The sequence below is a fragment of the Martes martes genome, assembly GCF_963455335.1.
Source record: "Martes martes genome assembly, chromosome: 10".
Taxonomy (NCBI): Eukaryota; Metazoa; Chordata; class Mammalia; order Carnivora; family Mustelidae; genus Martes; species Martes martes.
In genome coordinates this window covers 39,659,951-39,679,938 of record NC_137898.1, presented here as the reverse complement: position 1 = coordinate 39,679,938, position 19,988 = coordinate 39,659,951, and the positions used below count along the sequence as shown (strand labels likewise).

Here is a 19,988-nt window from a genome sequence, read left to right as displayed (position 1 = left end):
GGTGAATTAGAAGCATAAGGGTCAGTCTTTGGATACGTTCAGGTGGTTATATTTCATATTTTGGGTGGCAGAGAAGACTAGGGACTATACAGTGAAGAAGAATAATGACCCAATGAGGCTGGTGTTTAGCAATCATAATTTTAGCCATGAGTATGATATGTATTGGAGAGAGAAGTTGAGGATACAGGGAAGAGCCGTTGTTTTTGTTGTTAGAGGTTTAGGTATCAAATCGTGAAAATTTGTATTAAGATTATGGTACCAGAAACAGAAAAAATCATGAATCTACAGGACTTGTGACTAATATGTTATAGGAAATTAAGCCAGGAAAATAAAATATGCCAAAACTTAAAAAATTAGAGTACCAGGAAAAGGAGAGAGCTTTGGGGGAAATGAATTTAAGGAGCATATGAGAAAAATATTAGTTGGTTTTTAAGGCTGAGGGCGAAAAGGAATCAGGAGTGACAGGTATAGGATAGAGGGTTTCTTTTGGGGGTGATAAAAATGTCCAAAAATTGTTTGTAGTGATGACTGCACAACTCTGAATGTGCTAAAAACCACTGCATTATACACTTCAAATGGGAGAATTGTAAGGCAGGTGAATTATACCACAATAAAGCTATTACGAAATTAAAGGGGGAAAAACCCAAAGTATGTTTTGGGAGACTATAAGAAAGAAGACAACCTTTAACTGGTTAAATGTCAGGGATAGACAACTGTGAATAAGTTCAAATGAGCAGTAGTAGAAGCTGAGTACTTTGGAGAAGAGAGAAAAGCAGAGATGAAGCTGATAATCCGCAGCTCAAAGATGGTAGTAAGAAGACGGAATGGTGAGAAAGGTAGACTTTCTTTCAGAGTTTATCTCTTGTATTGGTTTTACCTGTACTATCTTAATCAGGAAAACAAACTCAATAGCACTTAGAAATGTGATTTATGCATTGGCCATGCTAGTACAGTTGCCAATGGTGGCTGAATTTTGATGTACTTTGCCTCTATTTCAAATTAAAGAAAGGAGAGTTTTGGTGTCTTATAATCAACGACATAAGCGAAACACAGAATGCCTGTTCTGCTTTTATCTTTGCCTTGCTGCCCAGAGTAACGGAACGGGCTATTGAGGATGAGAACTGAATGATTATTGGAGGTCAAATTGTGCAGTCATTGACAAAACTGTTTGGGTTTCATTGACTGGTTGATTTTTATTCCTCTTGATTGCCAAGTGGTGGGACTCTCACGCAGGATATCATTTTGCCACTTTTACCATGAAATAAAATTTTAATGCAGTTGAAATTGTCATGAAAATATAAAGTGTTGAGATTCTTGCTGCCAAAGGAAAACATAAAATTCCAAAGAAACCACTTTTTCCTTGAGTTCCCATCCCAGATATTTGTAACTCAACTGGAATAGAAATCTTGGTGATAAAAACTGTGTCAAATATGCTGGCAGGAATGTCACATTTGCACTGGGGAATGATTGTGTTTCTATAATGCTTCTCTTTGTTACTACAGGGAAGGAGATTACAGCAGAAACTTTTATGGAAAAATTGGATAATGGTGCCTTGCTCTGTCAACTTGCAGAAACTGTTCAGGAGAAATTCAGAGAAGGCATGGATGCTAACAAGCCTCCAAAGGTAAAAGATCCCCAGGCAAAAATCATTCAGGGAGTGGACTTCATTTGTAGTTGCTTATGAACGGAGTTTAATTTTAGTATTTTGTTGTCAATGGGGGTATTAATATGTCTGTTAACAAAACCCAGAGGATGCATTTTAATTAGAGAACATATTATTTGTACTCTGATTACATAAATTACATAATCCTTTCAGTAAGTCTAATTAAATAGAAGGTTATGGAAATTGATGGTATTGATACAAAACAAGGACTGTGTATAAACTAGTTTAGTCTGATGTATTGATTACAAATTTAGCACAGAAATATTTATGTCATCAGGAGATGAAAAAAAAAAATCTGGCCAAGAATGGTTTACTAAATAAATCTTTGTTTCCAAATAGATCATTATGGCAGATTATTAGAATAAAGTGTCTGGAGTGTATAATTTTTTTGTTTGTTTTAAGTAAGTTGTAGCATTGAACTAAGTCCTTTGGACAAATTTTTTTTTTTTTTTTTTTTCCTGAGTGCTCAGATTTCTTTTCTGCATATATTCTTTTTTTTTTCTTTTAAAAAATTTGTTTATTTTAGAGCAAAGAAGAGAGAGAGCGCGCGCGCGCGCGCATGTGCTATGCGCATGCGCTCTGGGCTGGAAGGGGCAGGGACAGATAGAGAGGGAGAGAGAATCTCAACCAGACTCCCCACGGAGTTCAGAGACCAAGCTGGGGCTCAGTCCCAGGACCCTGAGATCATGACCTGAGTCGGAATCAAGTGTGGACGCTTAACTGACTGAGCCACGCAAGTAGTCCCACATATTCTTTCATGATTATTATAAGCACATAATGAGAGTATGGTGCTTGATACTTTTTGAAGGAAAGAGATAGTTGACACTTTTCCTAATTTTTGATAGAGAAGGAAAAAGGTAAGAAAAAATCAGGTTAAAATAATGTTGAAAACAGCTTTAAATGAAACGCACAAGAAAATTGAAATCAATGAAATGAGTAAAAAAAGAGTGGAAAAAAAAAAGAGTGAAAACCTGCTGCTCCCACTGCTGTTGTTCTCTCTCTCTCTCTCTCTAGCAAATAAATAAATTTTAAAAATCTAGGGAAAATAAATAGAAAGAAAGAAACTGGCCTCTACTTCAACTTACCAAGGAGAAAATAACACCAAAGAGGAGAACAATTTATATAGAAGGCTCACTGTGAAATAATTCATAAAGGGATAAAATTGCTGGGCCCAGATTCTTTGGAGAGCATTATGTTAATTTGCATTGGTCCTAAAACTTCCATTTGATTTGCTTATTGTTAAGAATAGTGACCATTGGGGTGCCTGGGTGGGCTCAGTGGTTTAAAGCCTTTGCCTTTGGCTCAGGTCATGATCTCAGGGTCCTGGGATCGAGCCCCCGCATGGGCTCTCTGCTCAGCAGGGAGCCTGCTTCCTCCTCTCTCTCTCTCTGCCTGCCTCTCTGCCTTCTTGTGATCTCTGTCAAATAAATAAATACAATCTTAAAAAAAAAAATAGTGACCGTTGCCTCAGTGTTAAGGTCTTAAATCCATCATAGTAACAAAGAATAAACAACTCCACAAAGGCTAGTGTAAGGTTTTCTGGTTTTGTTTTGCAAGCTTTTGGCTTGATAAAACAGAGGCTGAGGGGCACCAGCGTGGCTCAGTCAGTTAAGCATCTTCCTTTGTCTCAGGTCATGATCCCAGGATCCTGGGATGGAGCCCCATGTCAGGCTCTCTGCTCAGCAGGAAGCCTGCTCCTCCCTCTCCCTCTGCTTGCTCCTCCCTGTTTGTTTTCACTCTCTCTCTGTCAAATAAATACATAAAATCCTAAAACAAAACAAAACAAAACAAACAAAAAAAAACCTCATGCACACACAGAAGCTGAGATCCCCAAGTAGAATTGTCATCCTAAAACCGCCAAGAGCAAGCCAACCCCCCAAAGCATTAGCCTGTAATTCGAAGTCTTAGGTCTTGAGCACATTTTGCTTGGGTTCCAGTTGTGTTATTTACTAATTAGACACGTCTATCCTTAGTTTCCGTGCCTATAAAGTAGGAGTAATGATTATGCATATATACTTTCCAGAAAGCATTGCATGAAAAAGACTCTAGATAAATATTATTTCCCTTCCCAATGTGAAAGATTTAAGAGCTCCCGATGAGAATTTTTGATTTGCTGGAAGAAACTAGAAGAAAAAGATAAGTACTTTGTGAATGTTCATAGTTAACATGATATATACAAATAGGTTGAAACTTTGCCCTAAATCTCCGTATGATAATATGTAATATTGAGAATAGTTATAGATCAAGATTTTGATAGCTATTTTTCCTTTGAAACATTCATTTCAAATTATATCATTTTTATAATAAAACTATAAAACATAAAAAGAAACAAATTAAGCTTTCCTTCCAAAGTGAGTAAAAATGCAGCAAAGTTTTATTAAACTCAAAATACTTCCTTGACCCTAAGCCATTTGTTTAATTAAATATAAAGTTCAAATTTATTCTGATTATGATAAATATATTCTAGTATAAAAACTCAACTGTGGTAATTGAACAAGTGTAGATTTAAAAATACTCTTTATGACCTCACTCTCAGTGCTCAAAAAATCAAATTTAATCTGAGTTAGAAGTTGACACAATTACTCTTGACTGAATTACCTTCTGTGTCCTTGGCAGAATTATATATTTCACAACTTACTTCCAACAATATGCAGCTTAAATCAAAATAACATGTGTCTTACTATATGAAAAAAATTCAAAGAAGGCTAGTTTTTCTTTTTTACATTTTATGAGAGATTTTTCAAAAGATGAGAAGTCAAATGGCTAATATTTCACAGCTATTGTGGGTCATAAATATAATTTTGTCAATCCATTCAGGTTTGACACAAGCATGTTCATAAGTCCAATACAATTTTGTTTTCAACGCATCTTTTGTCTAAAGCAGCAGCTGCCTTTTGCTTGGGTCATGATCCCTGGGTCCTGGGATAGAGTCCCTCACTGGGCTCCCTGCTGGGCGGAGAGTCTGCTTCTCCCTCTCCCTCTACGTACTGCTCTGCCTACTTGTGCTCTCTACTCCTCTGTCAAATAAATAAATAAAATCTTAAAAAAAAAAAAAAAGAAAAGAAAATCAACCACAAACTGGATCCCACCTAAAGTCATATCACAGGAAGTCCTTTGTAATTTTCTCCTAGCACTTAAATTTTACCCACTTGTTCTCACAGCAATATTTTTACTCTTCCTGATTGATCTTTAATTTGGAGACTTTACAGCTGTGTAAACACATTTGAGCAAGGAAGTTATGCCTGGTATGTGGGAAGTATGTCCATGTTAAGAGGGACTTAAACACTCTTAATATTTGCAAGTGTATTTAATAAAGACATTAGACAGTTTATGTATTTAATATTTTAGTTATAAATCCATGAGTCATATCCTATTATGGCTTGATAAAACGCTGTGAATGAAAATATATATCCTATGATTTTTTTCTTTCTAGGTTTCAATAGATAATAGAAATAGACTCTCTCTGTTTTTAGCTATTAGTAGTTAATCCTAGCCTTTGTATTTTCTCACTTTGCATGGAAACAATGCAGAATTTTCAAGGAATTAGACAATACTTAGGTATATGCTTTTGAGCCTAGTGTACAGCAGTTTAATGTATAATCTGATTTTGATTAGTTTAAATGTCCCACAATATGATCAATTCACTCTAACTACAAACATTAATATTCCTGGAGCTCAGGACCTTAACAGGCAAAAAGCTAACCCAAATTAATCTTTCCAATATCCTATTGGGCTGGGAAAACCAAAATAAGCGATAAATCCAAGGTCAGATTTTATGCTTTTTGACCCTTAGTCACCTGACTCAATGTTGGCATCTCCAATCAAGACAGAATAATCGTTACATTGATGTATGACCTTTTACTTCCTGGTCCTGACAGAATTCAACTCTATGAACCCCTTGTTATTGTATATTTACTCTCTTCTTTTTCTACCAGTCATGACTTGCTGATTTGTGTATGAGATACTCTCAAGGATGGGGGCATCAACGTGGTGCGTGACATTCAAAGGGTTCAACTCTATTTTTCTCCTAACATTCCTTTCTGTTTGTCTCATTTATCTTGAGAATCCCTGCCCCAGACATCAGAGTTTGCCTGGGTTCAGAGCTTCCTTTGAGTTTAAAGAGCCCTGGGTGGTTAGATCAGTTTTGAAGCACATGAAGGGAAAAGCCAAAAAAGAAGTTCTGTTACCTAGTAGAATGCTACATTATGCTCTAAGGAAGGAACTGAACATTCACCATCTAAATGTAGAATCCAGTCCTTGTTTGGGGAAAGAACACCCTAGTCAGATAGAATGTCCATAGGACATTTGCCCATCAAGAATATCTAGTTCTCTGAGCTGCAAGATAACGCTACCTCAGGATATTTTACCATCCAGGAATTAAATAAAACATAGAGATTAGAGTTTTTCCCCTCAAAAATCAATAGCACATTTTGTTTAGAGAACATCTTATCAAGATTGATTTCAGAGAAATCCAGAAATGTGTGTTTACTGCTGATACCTCTGACAGAACAAGAAAGTGTGGGAGAAGGGATAAAAGGTTTTTCTTGAAAAGAAAATCTCAACTGTGGTTAGAGTCATCTGTATCTGGCTCTGCAACTAAAATAATTGTGTATTCCTAAAGAAATTCATGGTTTTTTGAATGCAGATGTAATGTTAGGACTAAACCAACAGAGTGAGTCATAATAAATGGAGAGAATACAGGTGAAATGATGTGGAAATAAATGATTTTTTATGGGTTATTTTGCTGCCTGGGACTGAGAGGAAAAGAAAAAAAAAAAGAAAAGTTAGTAATAAAGTCCAATTCCTCAGGATTTAAAAAATACAGATATCTTTAAGTTTTAAATATATAAAAGTAAAGTATTTCCCAGTATAAAATTAATTCCCCTGTCACCATTTCTCTAAGTTATTGACCACTGGGAAAATCTTTCATCTTTTACTCAGAAACAATGAAATATCTTGCTGAGTTTTTTTTCTCATGGGGAGTGTTTCTCTTCTGTCTGTCTTACAAAGTTATGCCTAAGTAGGGTTTTAATACATAGCAATAAATGTTGATGTAGCATATAGAATGATATGAAAAGGAGCTTGACTTTTTCTCTTTACCCGTAATCAGCTAGTCGTAGGAGACTTGAGATGGGGGTTGACTGGGTTGCTGTATGTGTGTGCTAAGGAGCACAAAAGCAGTAGGATGATAAAGTAAGCATAATAGGGAGTGAATAATGGACTTACGGAATTCACGTGGATCTTAAGGCCTAATTGAACTAGTGCCAAATGTGAGAGAATAGCTCTATAGATGATAGTATATTGCTAGGCACAACTGAAAATGTGGCAAATTTGATCATCTGGTTCTAATTTCGTAATGAACATTTCAAGTTCCACGGTCCCTCATGTCCCAAGATGGAGATTCAATCTCCATCAGACAATAGCAAGCTAGGAACAATTGCACGGTGTCCTTTACAATGAAGGCAGTGCTCCTACAGGGCTCCTACTGCTGGACCCACAAACCTCATTTAGTTAGCAAAACCTCCATCCTGGGTGATTTATCTTCTACCCTCTGGAGTGCATGTCTGTTATGAAGCTGTCTGGTGTGCCCACTTTTCCTGTTCTGTAATATCAAGTCAGCAAAATATCATGATCTAACAGAAAAGTGTGTTGCGTGATGTTGACATGTTCCTATAGGTTATGTCGCAGAGCCTGAGCTGATGTACAGGATAGTAACACACTTCGGTTATTTTTGTCAAGTATATGCAAACAACTTCTGGAATTTTCTATTTATTTGGATTAAGAAAACTGCATTTTTCAGACCAATAGATGCATGTTAAGTGTTAGGATATTTTCCTTTATCCTTTTTTTTTTTCAAAGTCTGATGTATGTATTTTGAGAGAGGGAGAAAGCATGCAGTGTGCATACGCAGGGAGAGCGGGAGGGGCAGAGGGAGGGAGAGGATCTCAAGTAGACTACACGCTGAGCACGGAGCCTGTCATGGGGCTTGATCTTGGGACCCTGAGATCATGACCTAAGCCTAAATCAGGAGTCGGGCGCTTAACCTACTGAGCCCTACAGGCCCCCTTAGGATATTTTCTAATACGTATTCTTCAATGGAAACACCACATCTGGAACAGAAACTCTGACTGAAACTGTTACTTCATTATAATTTCCCTGCTGTTGCCCACATCTTATCCATCTTCTACATTGGCTTGAACTGAACGGAGATGTGATAGAAATCACTTTCCTTACAATGTTCAGGTCATTGACCGTAGCATGAACCTCTGATTTTTTCTGAGTTATGATATTTTATCCCATATGTTCGGGAATAAAAGTTACGACAGTTGCTGATATTACCCTTGCCAATTACTCATTCAGGGGAAAATATAAAAATAACTTCTAGATGTACAAAGGCACAATAGTCATAGTGTAATTTAGGCTTAGGTCAAAACTCCATCTGTCCCTCGATCTCCATAAGGTACTTCCCTCTCCCTAATGCGTAGCAAACTATTTAGGTCCCTTTAAAGTTTAGAAGGAAGCTTTACAGGAAAGTCTTGAGATCTTTACTCCTTTCATTCAATGGGCCCTGGGTCTATAAATCAGCTGTAGTCTAAGAACAGGGTCATCAGAAAGATTTTCCTCTCCTTTTGTTGCTGTGGCTGTTTATAGTATACAAATCAAGAACTTAGGATGTTGCCTTTCAATTTATAGCTATTAATAAACCATAGTCAGATCTTCCGTGGGGCCGATTATTCTAAGAGATTTGATTAGCCTACTTTGATTCTGGCAACCATGTCCTCCCTGCCTATGAACGTTAAGGGCCACCACGCATTCCCACCACCCTGAGAATCCTCATTCACATTAACAAGAGAAGACTCCTGTCACCAGCATCCTCTTTCTGGAGTGAAAAGTCACATTAGGAAATTCTGGAACATTCCTAACCAACCTGTTCTCCATATCTTACTAAAAAAAAAAAAAAAAAAAAAAAAAATAGAGCCTCTTTGAGCCCCACCGAGGGACCCTGTAGAAAGTAGGCTTAGGTGAAGTGCACATTATCAATTGCATGCAACATTTCTTTTCCAAGTTTTAATTCCTTCCTCTATATTTTACCAAGCGGTTTCTGGCCTTTTAGTGGCATTTAGTGTGCACTAGCTTTGCATCGACGTTTGTGTTAACAAATCTAGCAGACTATTAACAGGATCATCTGTAGCGCTCCGTGTTAACACACTGAATTCTAGTTAGTACAATTAAAGTACATTAATTCTGCCAAATCTAAAATTACATCCTGCTCTCCTCAAACCAACACCCTTCAAGTCTATTGCACAAATAGAGAAAAACCCGGCCATAATACACTTAGTGATGCTCAAGATTTTAAACATGTGTAGAGACAGTGTAACCAGTCAGCCAGGAATTCCTGGATTGGCTAGGAGTTATGCTGTGTGATGGATCTAAATCCAACCTGATCCAGGCTGCAATATTTTGGTACCAGGTGGAGATCATCAGCTCTGACTATGGCTAGCTGAGATTTTAGGACAGAGCAATGGTTCCAGGAATGTCCAGGTTAATTGAAACTCCTTTCTTAGCCTGGTCCAGAAGAATACCGGGAGTAGGGGAATCTACTATGTACCTTTTCCACTTCCTGAAAGGGAGTCTCAGCCTATCCTCCCTTCTTCATATCTCTGCCCCTCCCCCAAGATAAGAATTTAGCTCTTTCCCATTTGGAAACAGAAACTGGTCAGGGGACAGGAATTAAGCAAAGGACAGGAGCCAACACCAAATGCAAATCATATTATTTGAATTCTTTATATCACAATGATTCTGTGGAATATTCTTCTGCATCCAAAAGCTCACATGTAAAAGAACCTTGATCGATTTCTCTAATGAAGGTAACAGAATTTTTGTAGATTTCAAAATTCATGGTATTTATCAATGATGAGCTGTAAGGCTGAAAGAGAATATCCTAAGCTATTAAAAAGATTCGTTTGGCTTAATCATGCTAAAAGAAAGATTGGGTTATTTTTCTATTCTCCTTATGAAAATATTTCTAAGTTTTTGTTTATAAAGAGGCAGTCAGAAAGTATAGAGCCAAAATGTGTATGGAAGAGCAAAATAGTGTCTGTCAGGTGGTTAATTAACTAAAATGTTATGATTCTTGTGCACTTTTAATGGTTCTAGTGTTTCTCATCTTTTAAAAGTTATTTATTTGTTGTGCCTAATTCCTTATGTAATTTTATATTCATAATCTTGTATTCATTTTCATAAAAAGGATGCCAAAATAGTGGAAGCTTAAGAGCCCACAAAAACAAGCTTATTCTCCAACAAAAGAATGTTAGTTTCCCATTCTGGTTTTGTTCCAGTATCAGCCTCAACACCAATTCCAAATATCTCATACTTTTCTAATGCCCAATGCCTGAACTTTACTCTCTGATGCTAAAGAAATAAAAAAACAATAGCTTTGGAAGACCAAGAATTTATACCAAATCCCAAGGTTATAAAACGCAGATACTTGGGCAGTCACTTCAGAGTACCACTGTCAGAATGAATCATTTGAACACCTTTAGAGAGCTCAGCGAAGCAGAGTGGTTAATCGTGTGGATTCAACAGCCACATTTCCTAGGTTTAAATAATGACTGAACTGTTAATTAGCTTGGGAAAATTACTTAATTTCTCTGTGCCTTAATTTCCTCATTTGTAACATGTAGCTAATGATAGTACCTAACTTATCAGTTGTTACGGAGGCCAGATTTAATCTACATAAGCACTGAGTAGTACCTAGTATGTGTGGTGCTCTTTAACATGAAGCTATTAAATCCATTTATCATTTCTCTCAAGTTTCAGATTTTAGCAAGAGGGAATCTGATTAGTGTGATTAACAGCCGACTCTCTGGCCAGGTCATGGCCTCACCCTGACTGACATGTTCTAAGACTGAATAAAATGAGAACGAGAGATCATTTTCTCAGGAAAAGGATGAGGGATCTTGGAAGAGTAGAGAAATTTTCAGTGATTATACCATGTAGGTAGTACTGGCCTCCATATTTATGGTTTCTCCATCCAACCGAGCACCTGAACCATTTCGTTATACTTAGTTTGCTTGCTTTTATCCCTTTACTAGAAGCTAAGATCTTCGAGAACATGGTTAATGTTTTATTTGTATATAGGTCTATCATAAAATCAGGGGTATGGGTGCTCAGTAGATATGTTTTTGGATGAATGAATGAATGAATGAATGGCCCAATGTAGATGTTTACATGCAGATCCAGAATGCTGTTGTTAGTGAATTTTAACAATTCTTGATTAGGAATCATGAAGACTTTTATTCTCACCAAGTTTGAAATTTCTCCCTCAGTGCTGGTTTTTCTTAACTCAAAAGTCTCTGATGTTCAGAAATGTAAAGAACAAAGCTGACTTTTAGGTAATAGGGAAAATGGAATTTTGGGGTGGTTCAGGGAAAGAAAAAGAATCTGAGGACATTCGAAGTGCTGACAAGAGATTGGCAAAGTAATAAACCATGAAGGTCTAAATTAGTAAGAGAATTCTGGAGGTTGGTCATTTAGTTAATTGCAAATGTAATTATATAGTCACATGATATATTATTACTTGAGTTCAGAGTGTTATCTAAAAGTAAAAATGATGACAAAAATGATCATATTAATATCCAAATGTTTCATTCCATTTGAGGATTATTTTTCAAGACCTGTTTATAGTGTTTACCATGGTTCCAATAAAATAAGAACTGGATGAGTTAGTAGTTTTATGAATTTGTTCATCATGGATAATTAAGAAAAAGGATAATTGTAGGCCTTTTCATGGAATAAGTTCTCAAGAGATACTTTTGACTTGAAACAAGGTTTTACTACAATAATTAAGGGTTCTGTCTTTCAATTACTGAAGGAGCTGTAAAGATGAAATCACTGTGGAGGGTGTTTTCTTTGCATCTTTTTCTCAATAATTGCCCCTTTTGTCCAATAAAATAGTTGGTGAGTGAAATGGGAATATAAGAACCATTGTTTCTTCTCAGAGCCCCTAATTAGCCATCTACTAAAACATGCTTTAACAACCAAAGAAAAAATACAGTTTCTATAAAACTGCAGGAGGGAATCAGAGAATTCCAGTGTATAGGAACAATGAGCAGTAAATGCTGCCACTGGCTTTCCAAAAATGTGTTATTTTATTAACTAAGGTATAACTCAAAAAGGAGATGAAAATGATCATGGAGTATAGCAGGTTCATCATTTCAGCAACCTTTAATATAGAATATTATGAACTACAAATATTTTATGACAACTGAGTCTTTTCTTACATATGTTATTTTAAAATTTGAAAGATGATTAATGAGTATATATTAGGAACAAGAGATGATGTTATTTACAGTGAATATTTATATGCATATATGTTGTTGGTAAGAAAGGTAGTGATGCAAAGGTAGACCACAGTCTCCTCAAGGAATTTGCTCTCTAAGATGGATGTGGTATTACATAGGTGTGGAAGTGAAAGTCACAAAATACTTTAAAAAATTAATCTTAAACAGTCACAGGTTAAATAAAACAGAGGCAGTATTTTATCATGTGGTTGAATTTAGAACAGAACTTAAAATATGTAGTAGTATATGGAAAAGTTTTTATAAACATAGTTGTTTAAAATTTTTTATTTCGAGTGTGTGTCATCTACTTCCTAAACCAAAAGGGACACCGATTACAAATAATAATATCTACTTTATAAAATATAATGGCTGTGCACACATCTCAGTGCCCACTGTGCTTATTTATGAGGCTGTTGCAATGATTTAAGTGGGTTTCAGTATATTAATTTGACCATTCCTGCTACCCATACATTATTATTTCATCTTTTTCCTTTTTTATTATCACAAAGTCAAAATTTTAATTAAATTATTCTCATGTGGTCATCCTCAGTAAATCATAGAAGAATTGCCATTGTCCCTCTTAGATAACTCTTTCGGTGAGTGGCCGAGATAGCCACTGTCTAAGAAGGTGGGCTGAGGTTTGCATACTTACAATTATTTGGACAAGTGTACAGATTCTAGCTAAATGGATTATAACCAGGTGCAAAACATGGAATTAACCTTTGCAAAAAGCCCTCATGTTTGAGATGGTTTTCTTTTTATGTATAAAAAACCAAATGAAAAGAATCAGAATTGTTTTAGAATGTCCCTCAAATTACAAGAGAATAAAATATCATCACCCATTATCATGTTTGGCTCCTTGCCTGTTTGTTACAGACCAGTAGTTGTCCACCTTCTTACATGAGCGAGAGGAGGTCATTTTCCCACATTCTACTGATCTTTTCATATTAGAGCTTGCTTCTGATGAGCTAGGCAATGCAGGAGGACATCTCAATCCCCACTCAGTACTCTGCTAAGAATCCCCACATTCCAGAGTGAGGGGGAGAGGAGAAAGACTAGGTGGCAGCATCTAACCTAGACATTTACCAAGCGTCAGAGGCTACAAATGTATGGGAGTCTGCTGATAAAGGACCTTGCTTCAAAACCACTCAGCAGTTCTTTCCTTTCAAAGTTAAAACCGTAAGCTGTTGTTGGGTAGTGTAAATAATGGTTGCGTTAGAAGCATATGAAGCATAGGACTAAAAATAAAACATGTTGACCTGAAATTCTGAAAGCATGAAAAAAATTAAAACAAATTCTGGATTAGAAGAAGGAGGAACACACACACACACACACACACACACACACACACACACACTCACACACTCACACATTTTTCATTTACATAATTTCAAAGCATCAGCAGAACATTGCCCCCGAGCGAAAAAGTAAACCTGATAGAATTTTTCCACAATGACATCATCTCTCCCACTTACAGGCTCACATCCTGCATTTAACCACATGCAGGCACATGGGCAAGGAGTGTAACTGGGGAACTGTTTTCCTGATATTTGATAGCACTGACTGTGGCCACTGCTGTGTCAAAGCACTCTGGATATGGAATTCCATGTCACGAAAAGTCACTCTCACCATATGGAGAATAGAGAATTAATTACTTTAAAATGAGCTGTTACTCCATGCTTTGGAGAAATTCAGGTCATTTAAAGAAATCAATTATGAACACGCATGCCATTTCTTAAAGTAGAACACTTACAGATTTTTATAACAAGAACCTTTTATAAGGGACTGGACATTTGAGGGAAAATGTTTCTTTTTCAACTTGAAAATGTCTGAGGATTGCTAGATGACATAAAATGTAAGTTCTCATCATAGGTATGTGTGTGTGGTCCAAAGCATGTGGTATTGGCACATTACAGAGTAATGGCATAACGGTTTTTAGATGAGGTAATTGAGTTTGTAGTATGTGGAGCTCTTCAACTGTATGTTAAGCTTTTAGGGGCTGACTACATGAATACCTGCTTTTGTTCTGCTTAGTGGTTTGAAAATGCTTTACATATCATGCATAAAGCTGTCTAGTGTGTATTTTGTGTTTATATTGCTTTGCTAGTCATGTCTAATTTCACACAGTGTAGACTGTTCATCTAATGGATACCTTGCTAGTATGTCGCTGTGCCATGTAAGAAATAAATAATGCACCAATTCCTGTAACTTGAAGCCAAAACTAAAATCAAAACAAAACAAAAAAAACTTACCTCTATCAACAGTTGGTCAAAAGAATTAAACCGTCTGAAGTAAAAAGAAAGAAAGGAATCTTAAAATGGGAGTGAACTGACTAACTTCTGAGTATGAACTCTGTTGAGTGTGCAGGAACTCTGTGGACAGTCCATTTTGTACTAGATGTTACGTGGGACGTGAAGGCAAATACGTTCTAGATTCTTCCTTCTAGATCAGGAATACTCGTTTCTGTGCCATGCCTCCTTTAACCATTGGCTGAATGAAGCCTGCCAATCCTTTTTTACAGTGATGTATTTAAATATCCGAAATAAAACCTATAAGAGCATAAAACACAAATCAATTTTATTGAAATACAGTTACTACAGTATTAAAAATAAATATTAAATCACAAATTAAAAAATAAGCAATATATTTGCTTATCTTATTAATCTGGCATTGGTTTTATAAGTACTGTAGTTTTTAATTTTTCTATTTTAATCCTAGTATAATTAACATACAGTGCTATATTAGCTTCAGGTATACAATATAGTGATTCAACAACTCTATACATTACTCAGTGCTCATCAAGGTAACTCTTTACCTGTTTCACCCATCCCCTCCGCGCTTCCCCTCTGGTAATCTTTTGTTTGTTCACTACAGTTAAGAGTCTGTTTTTTGGTTTGTCTCCTTTATTTTTCATGCCTTTGTTCATTTGTTTTGTTTCTTAAATTCCACATATGAGTGAAATCATAGGGTATTTGTCTTTCTCTTACTGGCTTATTTCACTTAGAATTACACTCTCCAGATCCATCTATGTTGTTGGAAATGACAAGATCTCAACTTTTTACATTTTACATGGGAGATTTATCTCCTGCTTTCTGAGAGACAAAGTAGGTCGTGTCCTTTTTCTTCTGTTTTCAAGTACTTTTAATTCAAAATAATCAGTGTGTCAAAGTAGCATATGTTGGGGTGGCATATCTTCTCCCCTTCTGTTGACTTAGTGGGCATGGTGATGAATTGGATAGGAAAAATGAAGGAGATTGGTCCAGGGTTTTGTATGTGAAGAAATGGATGGTGGTGCTTTATTTTACAACTGGGAAGACAGGAGAAGAGTAGAATTGGGGGAAAAATCATGGGTTTCTATGCAGTATATCCCCATGGTTACCCAAGGATTTTGAGCCCTGTGGGCTCCCTCTTACACCACTCCTAACATTTCTGCTCAAGAAAAAATATAAGCAAACTTAGTTGGGCAAAGAGGTAAGGCAAAGTCAGAAAGAACCCTTATATGTCAGGCTCTGCGGTGCAAGGGAGCCTGGCGAGCATGGCGAGCATGCAAGAGTGGCAGCAGAAGCTGGTCGGCCGATAGGGGAGATTGAGAGGTCACGTGCTAGGTCAGCAGGTGGGACCAAGACTAATACAAACCGTAGAAGTTGAATTATAAGCTTTGTCTTTATCCTAAAAGCGCTGGAAAGTTAAATTTGCCTTTTGAAAAATCCACTCTAATTAGAGTGTGGAGAACAGATATGAAGGCATGGCATAATAATGAAAAAAATTAGAAGGTGGATAAAAAACAAATTGTAATTAAATCACCATGCAAATATGGAGCATCTGTTTAAAATTTTTTTCCCCTAAATGCATGTGGGCTTATTACAGTAATTACAGATGTGACTTGTCTCTATTTTTCAGCTCTCCTTGGAGCCTTCTTTGCAAATAGACCAAAAGGAGACATGTATTTGAAAAAATTAACATTAATGGAAGATAAGCAATCATCTAGAATTGGTATTAGGCACTTTCCAAAACATCTTATTTAATTCTCAAAACATGTCACGGATGATAGATTTGAAGTTCCAAAAGCTTAAATAGATGAAGTAACTATTTCTGAAGGCTGAATCTTATTGCTGGTCAGTTGCAGTTTCAAGGCATAAACTTTGCCTCTTTGATTTACTATAAGTTTAACATTCCCATCTTTCAAATATACTGAGAGTCTAGGGAGATATCCCTATTGATGAACACTTACAGTGTACCCGAAATCTGCAGTGCAGTGAAGTTACTAAAACAAAACAAGAGAGAGAGAGAGAGAGAGTCTTTGTTCAAAAGGTGTTTGGAAGTACGTTAGCCACTAAAACAAATTAGGTTTCCTGGAATCCATTCAGGAAACAATCTTGGGACTTCTGATAATGCTTTTCTTTGTTGGATATTTTATACGTGCCTACCAAAAAGTCGCCTTAACTAAAATATTAGAATCGGTGACTCTGTGAACTCAGAATTTGCTGCCAATAATTATAAATTATTATGTCTTAAAATGTACAAAATATTTGTAGGGAAGGAAAAAATTAGAGACACATTTTAAAGGAATGTTCTTGCTTGTTTCCTTAATGTAATACCTTAACTTTAGAAGGGACCCAGAAAACTAACATATATTCTCAAGAATGTCCTTAAAACTATCATCATTTTGTTTGAGTCACTATAATTAATTAATAATTGACAATTACTATTAATTTTGTTGAGAATCTGAGGGATTACTGTGCCTGATATCCAACAGCCCTTTCTCTGAGAAATCTTTCATATTCGCAAAGTAAGTTTCTCTTATTCCCATGGAAGCCTTTCTCTTGCCATCTTGCTACTCTTGCTATGAAGATGGAGGTGGTAGAACAAAAAGAAATCACTTGTTTTTTTGCTTCCATAGAATTATCTACATCTTTTTCTTTATTCCTTCAATTCACCCTTAAGAATAAATGACATAATTCTTTTTCCAGAGGACACATATAGTTGGATTCCTTCTTAGTTTAAAATGTTAAAAATCTTTTCCTACTCCCCAGTAGGAACAGTGAGATTATAAGCAGACAACCACATGCATCTATCTACACATTCAACTGTTTAAAGTCAAGGAATATTCACATGAAAATATCTGGATTTCCAAATTCATCTAAAAAAAATGGAAGGTTTAACAACATTGAGACTATATTTTTTTAGGGTAATGACTTAGAATTAAATAAATATGGCTTTCCCTCCTGGACATGGCATGAGCTCTTCAGTTTTCCACAATCCCCACCACTCCGTATAGTCCCCTGGAGCTAGCCACTTCATTCTTTTATTTGATTTGCCTGGCCACTTCTGGGCTTCTGAGTTTAGAACCCTGATTGGGATTAAAATATTGGTAATCCTTGTTAGGTATAAGATATCCTTTGTGATTCTGGCCCCGGTTGGCTTTTCTGGTCTAGTTTTCTCTTCTACATACAATCTGCACTCATCCGTAACACCCAATGCCTGTTCAAGTCTCGTCAGATGTTCCACTTTATGGAATGTACTGCCCTTCTTTTCTATGCCTGTTGAACATTTGAGATCCTTCAGTTCTGTACATTGCTGCTCCTCTGTAAAGCCTTCCTATAATGAAGTCCAGTCAATCCCTCCCCAAAGTTAAATGCGTACCCTGAAATTTCCCTAAGAGCTAAATTTTAACTTTTATTTAAATACTTAAGCTTCCATTGTATTTCTTACCATATGAACTGATGATTTTAAAGCCTTTTACTCTATGGTGATGAACATAACACAATAAAAAATAAAAAAATAATAAAGTCTTTTTCTCAAAGACACTGAGGGGCTCCTGAAGGGAAACTTGGCCTTCTCCTTTTTGTATTTCAATGTGCAGTGCCAAGTGTCACACTGATATGGAGTTGTGATGTAATAATGATTGGTTGAATTGAATCAGATTAAATGATTTCTTTTTTAAATCACCAGTTGACTGAATTTTAAAGTGTAGGACTAGACTTTTGAAATTATTAAGAAGCTAATCTCTGTCTCGTCATATGTGAATAATTAGTTGGGAGAACAGAAGCTTTCCATAGTAGTGTAGCATTTATATAATGATTACCATATGGGTGTATATGTAAAATTAAGCACAATGTACATAAAATGTACATGAAAATGCAACAGAGTGCATTTTCTGTTTAACAGCATTTTTTTCTCCTTTGTGAAGCATTTGGTGCTTTTAAACAACTATCAATAACATAATAATGCTCTTCTATGCTTTAATTTTTAGAGCAGTTTTAAGTTCAGAGCACAAAGAGCAGGAAGTACAACAGAATGGTACATTTGTTACAAATGATGAACCTACGTTGTCACATCACCATCACTCAAAGTCCATGATGACATTAAGATTCAGTCTTGCGCTATGCACTCTGTGGGTTTTCACAAATGCATAATGATGTATATCCACCATGATAGTATCATATAGAATGGTTTCACTGCCCTAAAAATCGCATGTGATGAATCTCGTGATGAATCTTCCTCCCTTCTCCCTAACCTGTAATTATTTTACTGTCTCTAATGCTTTACCTTTTCTAGAATGTCATATAGTTGGAATCATGTAATATAAAGCCTTTTCAGATTGGCTTCTTTCACTTAGTAATTTACATTTAAGGTTCCAACACGTCTTTTATAGCTTGATAGCTCATTTCTTTTTAGTGTTGAGTAATATTCCATTGTCTGGATGTGTGACAGTTTCATTCACACATTGAGGGCATCTTGCTTGCTTCCAAGTTTTGGCAATTATGAATAAAGCATGTTTAAATAAATACATGCTTTAAATAATAAAGCATGCTATGAATATCCATGTGTAGGTTTTCATGTGGATGTAGGTTTTCAGCTCTTTTACATCTCAGCTGTTCATTATCCATCTCATCCTTTAAGCCTGAAGTTTGAGCACCAAGCTCAACCTTCATTGCCAGCATCATTTTACATTATGCCAGAGATAATTTCAGATGATTCAATATCTTAACATATTTTTCCATCTTTATTATTCAAGCGATTTCCTCATGATTTTACCAGGTATACCAGACTTGTGATATGAGGAACCTTTTTTTTTTCCATATTTTTAAAATTTATGTGACTGTTTGTATGGTGTTACAGCATCTACATCACACTGAATGTTGCTATAAGACCTGTTCTCTCTAGAGTGGGATATATCTGGAGAGGCAAGGTCCATGTTGAATTCAATCCAATGAATTCAACTGCTACTGTACTAAATCACAACTCACTCTGTCTGAGGCATGAGGTCCTATTGCAGAATCCCCAGGAGAGGCTGGTGGTACCAGAAGGAATTTTCCCCCTATTTTTCTTTTTAATAATTTTGATCTTAAAGTATACAATTTCATCCTTTCTAAAGCCACTTTGTAGTCATAGTTAGATACCTTGATACTGTGAGTGTTCAAATAATTTTATTGAGAGGTTTTCTCAGGAAAAATACATAGTGAAATTAAAAGCAGCAAGGGGATGCAAGTGGAAACATTCTTTCCATCATGGAAAGAGTGACTTTATTGCCTGCATATTTGAACAGTACATTCTATATACCCTTTGGAAAAAGAAAGATATTAGTTCTTGGCAATTTCCACATCTTCTTTTATGTATCTCTTCTGTTTTATATCTGAAATGTCTACTCAATGTAATCAAAGGGAGTAGTTTGTCTCAAACTTTTGTGAAGAATGGATTATTTAAACTACCAGTATTAAATTTTCAGTTCGCTGCATGTAGAAAAGTAGAGAGGGCATTCTCTCAATTTCCTTTGTAGTTTGAGCAGGGGAAAGAGAGTACATATTCTTTATTTTAATGTTACCTGGCCAAAAAATGAGGGAATAAATCAACTGCTGAAATATATTAACTTCCAGGCATTGGTGAGCTGTCAAAGAACAGTTAGAAGTATATTGGTATAAGAGATTGAATGATTTGATTTAAACTGTGTATGAGCTCAGTTTTTTTGTCTTGGAAAATGG

At 36.1% G+C, this 19,988-nt stretch overlaps 1 protein-coding gene across 2 annotated transcripts in view; it reads left to right on the top strand.

The window, feature by feature from the left end:
* The window catches only part of GAS2 (growth arrest specific 2), a 116,995-nt gene that overhangs the window by 9,487 nt on the left and 87,520 nt on the right, over positions 1-19,988 (top strand). For both annotated transcript variants that reach the window (XM_080817508.1, XM_080817509.1), the window contains exon 2: positions 1,503-1,624. In XM_080817508.1, the coding sequence (XP_080673634.1) occupies positions 1,503-1,624 (122 nt within the window). The remainder of the gene's footprint in view (positions 1-1,502; positions 1,625-19,988) is intronic.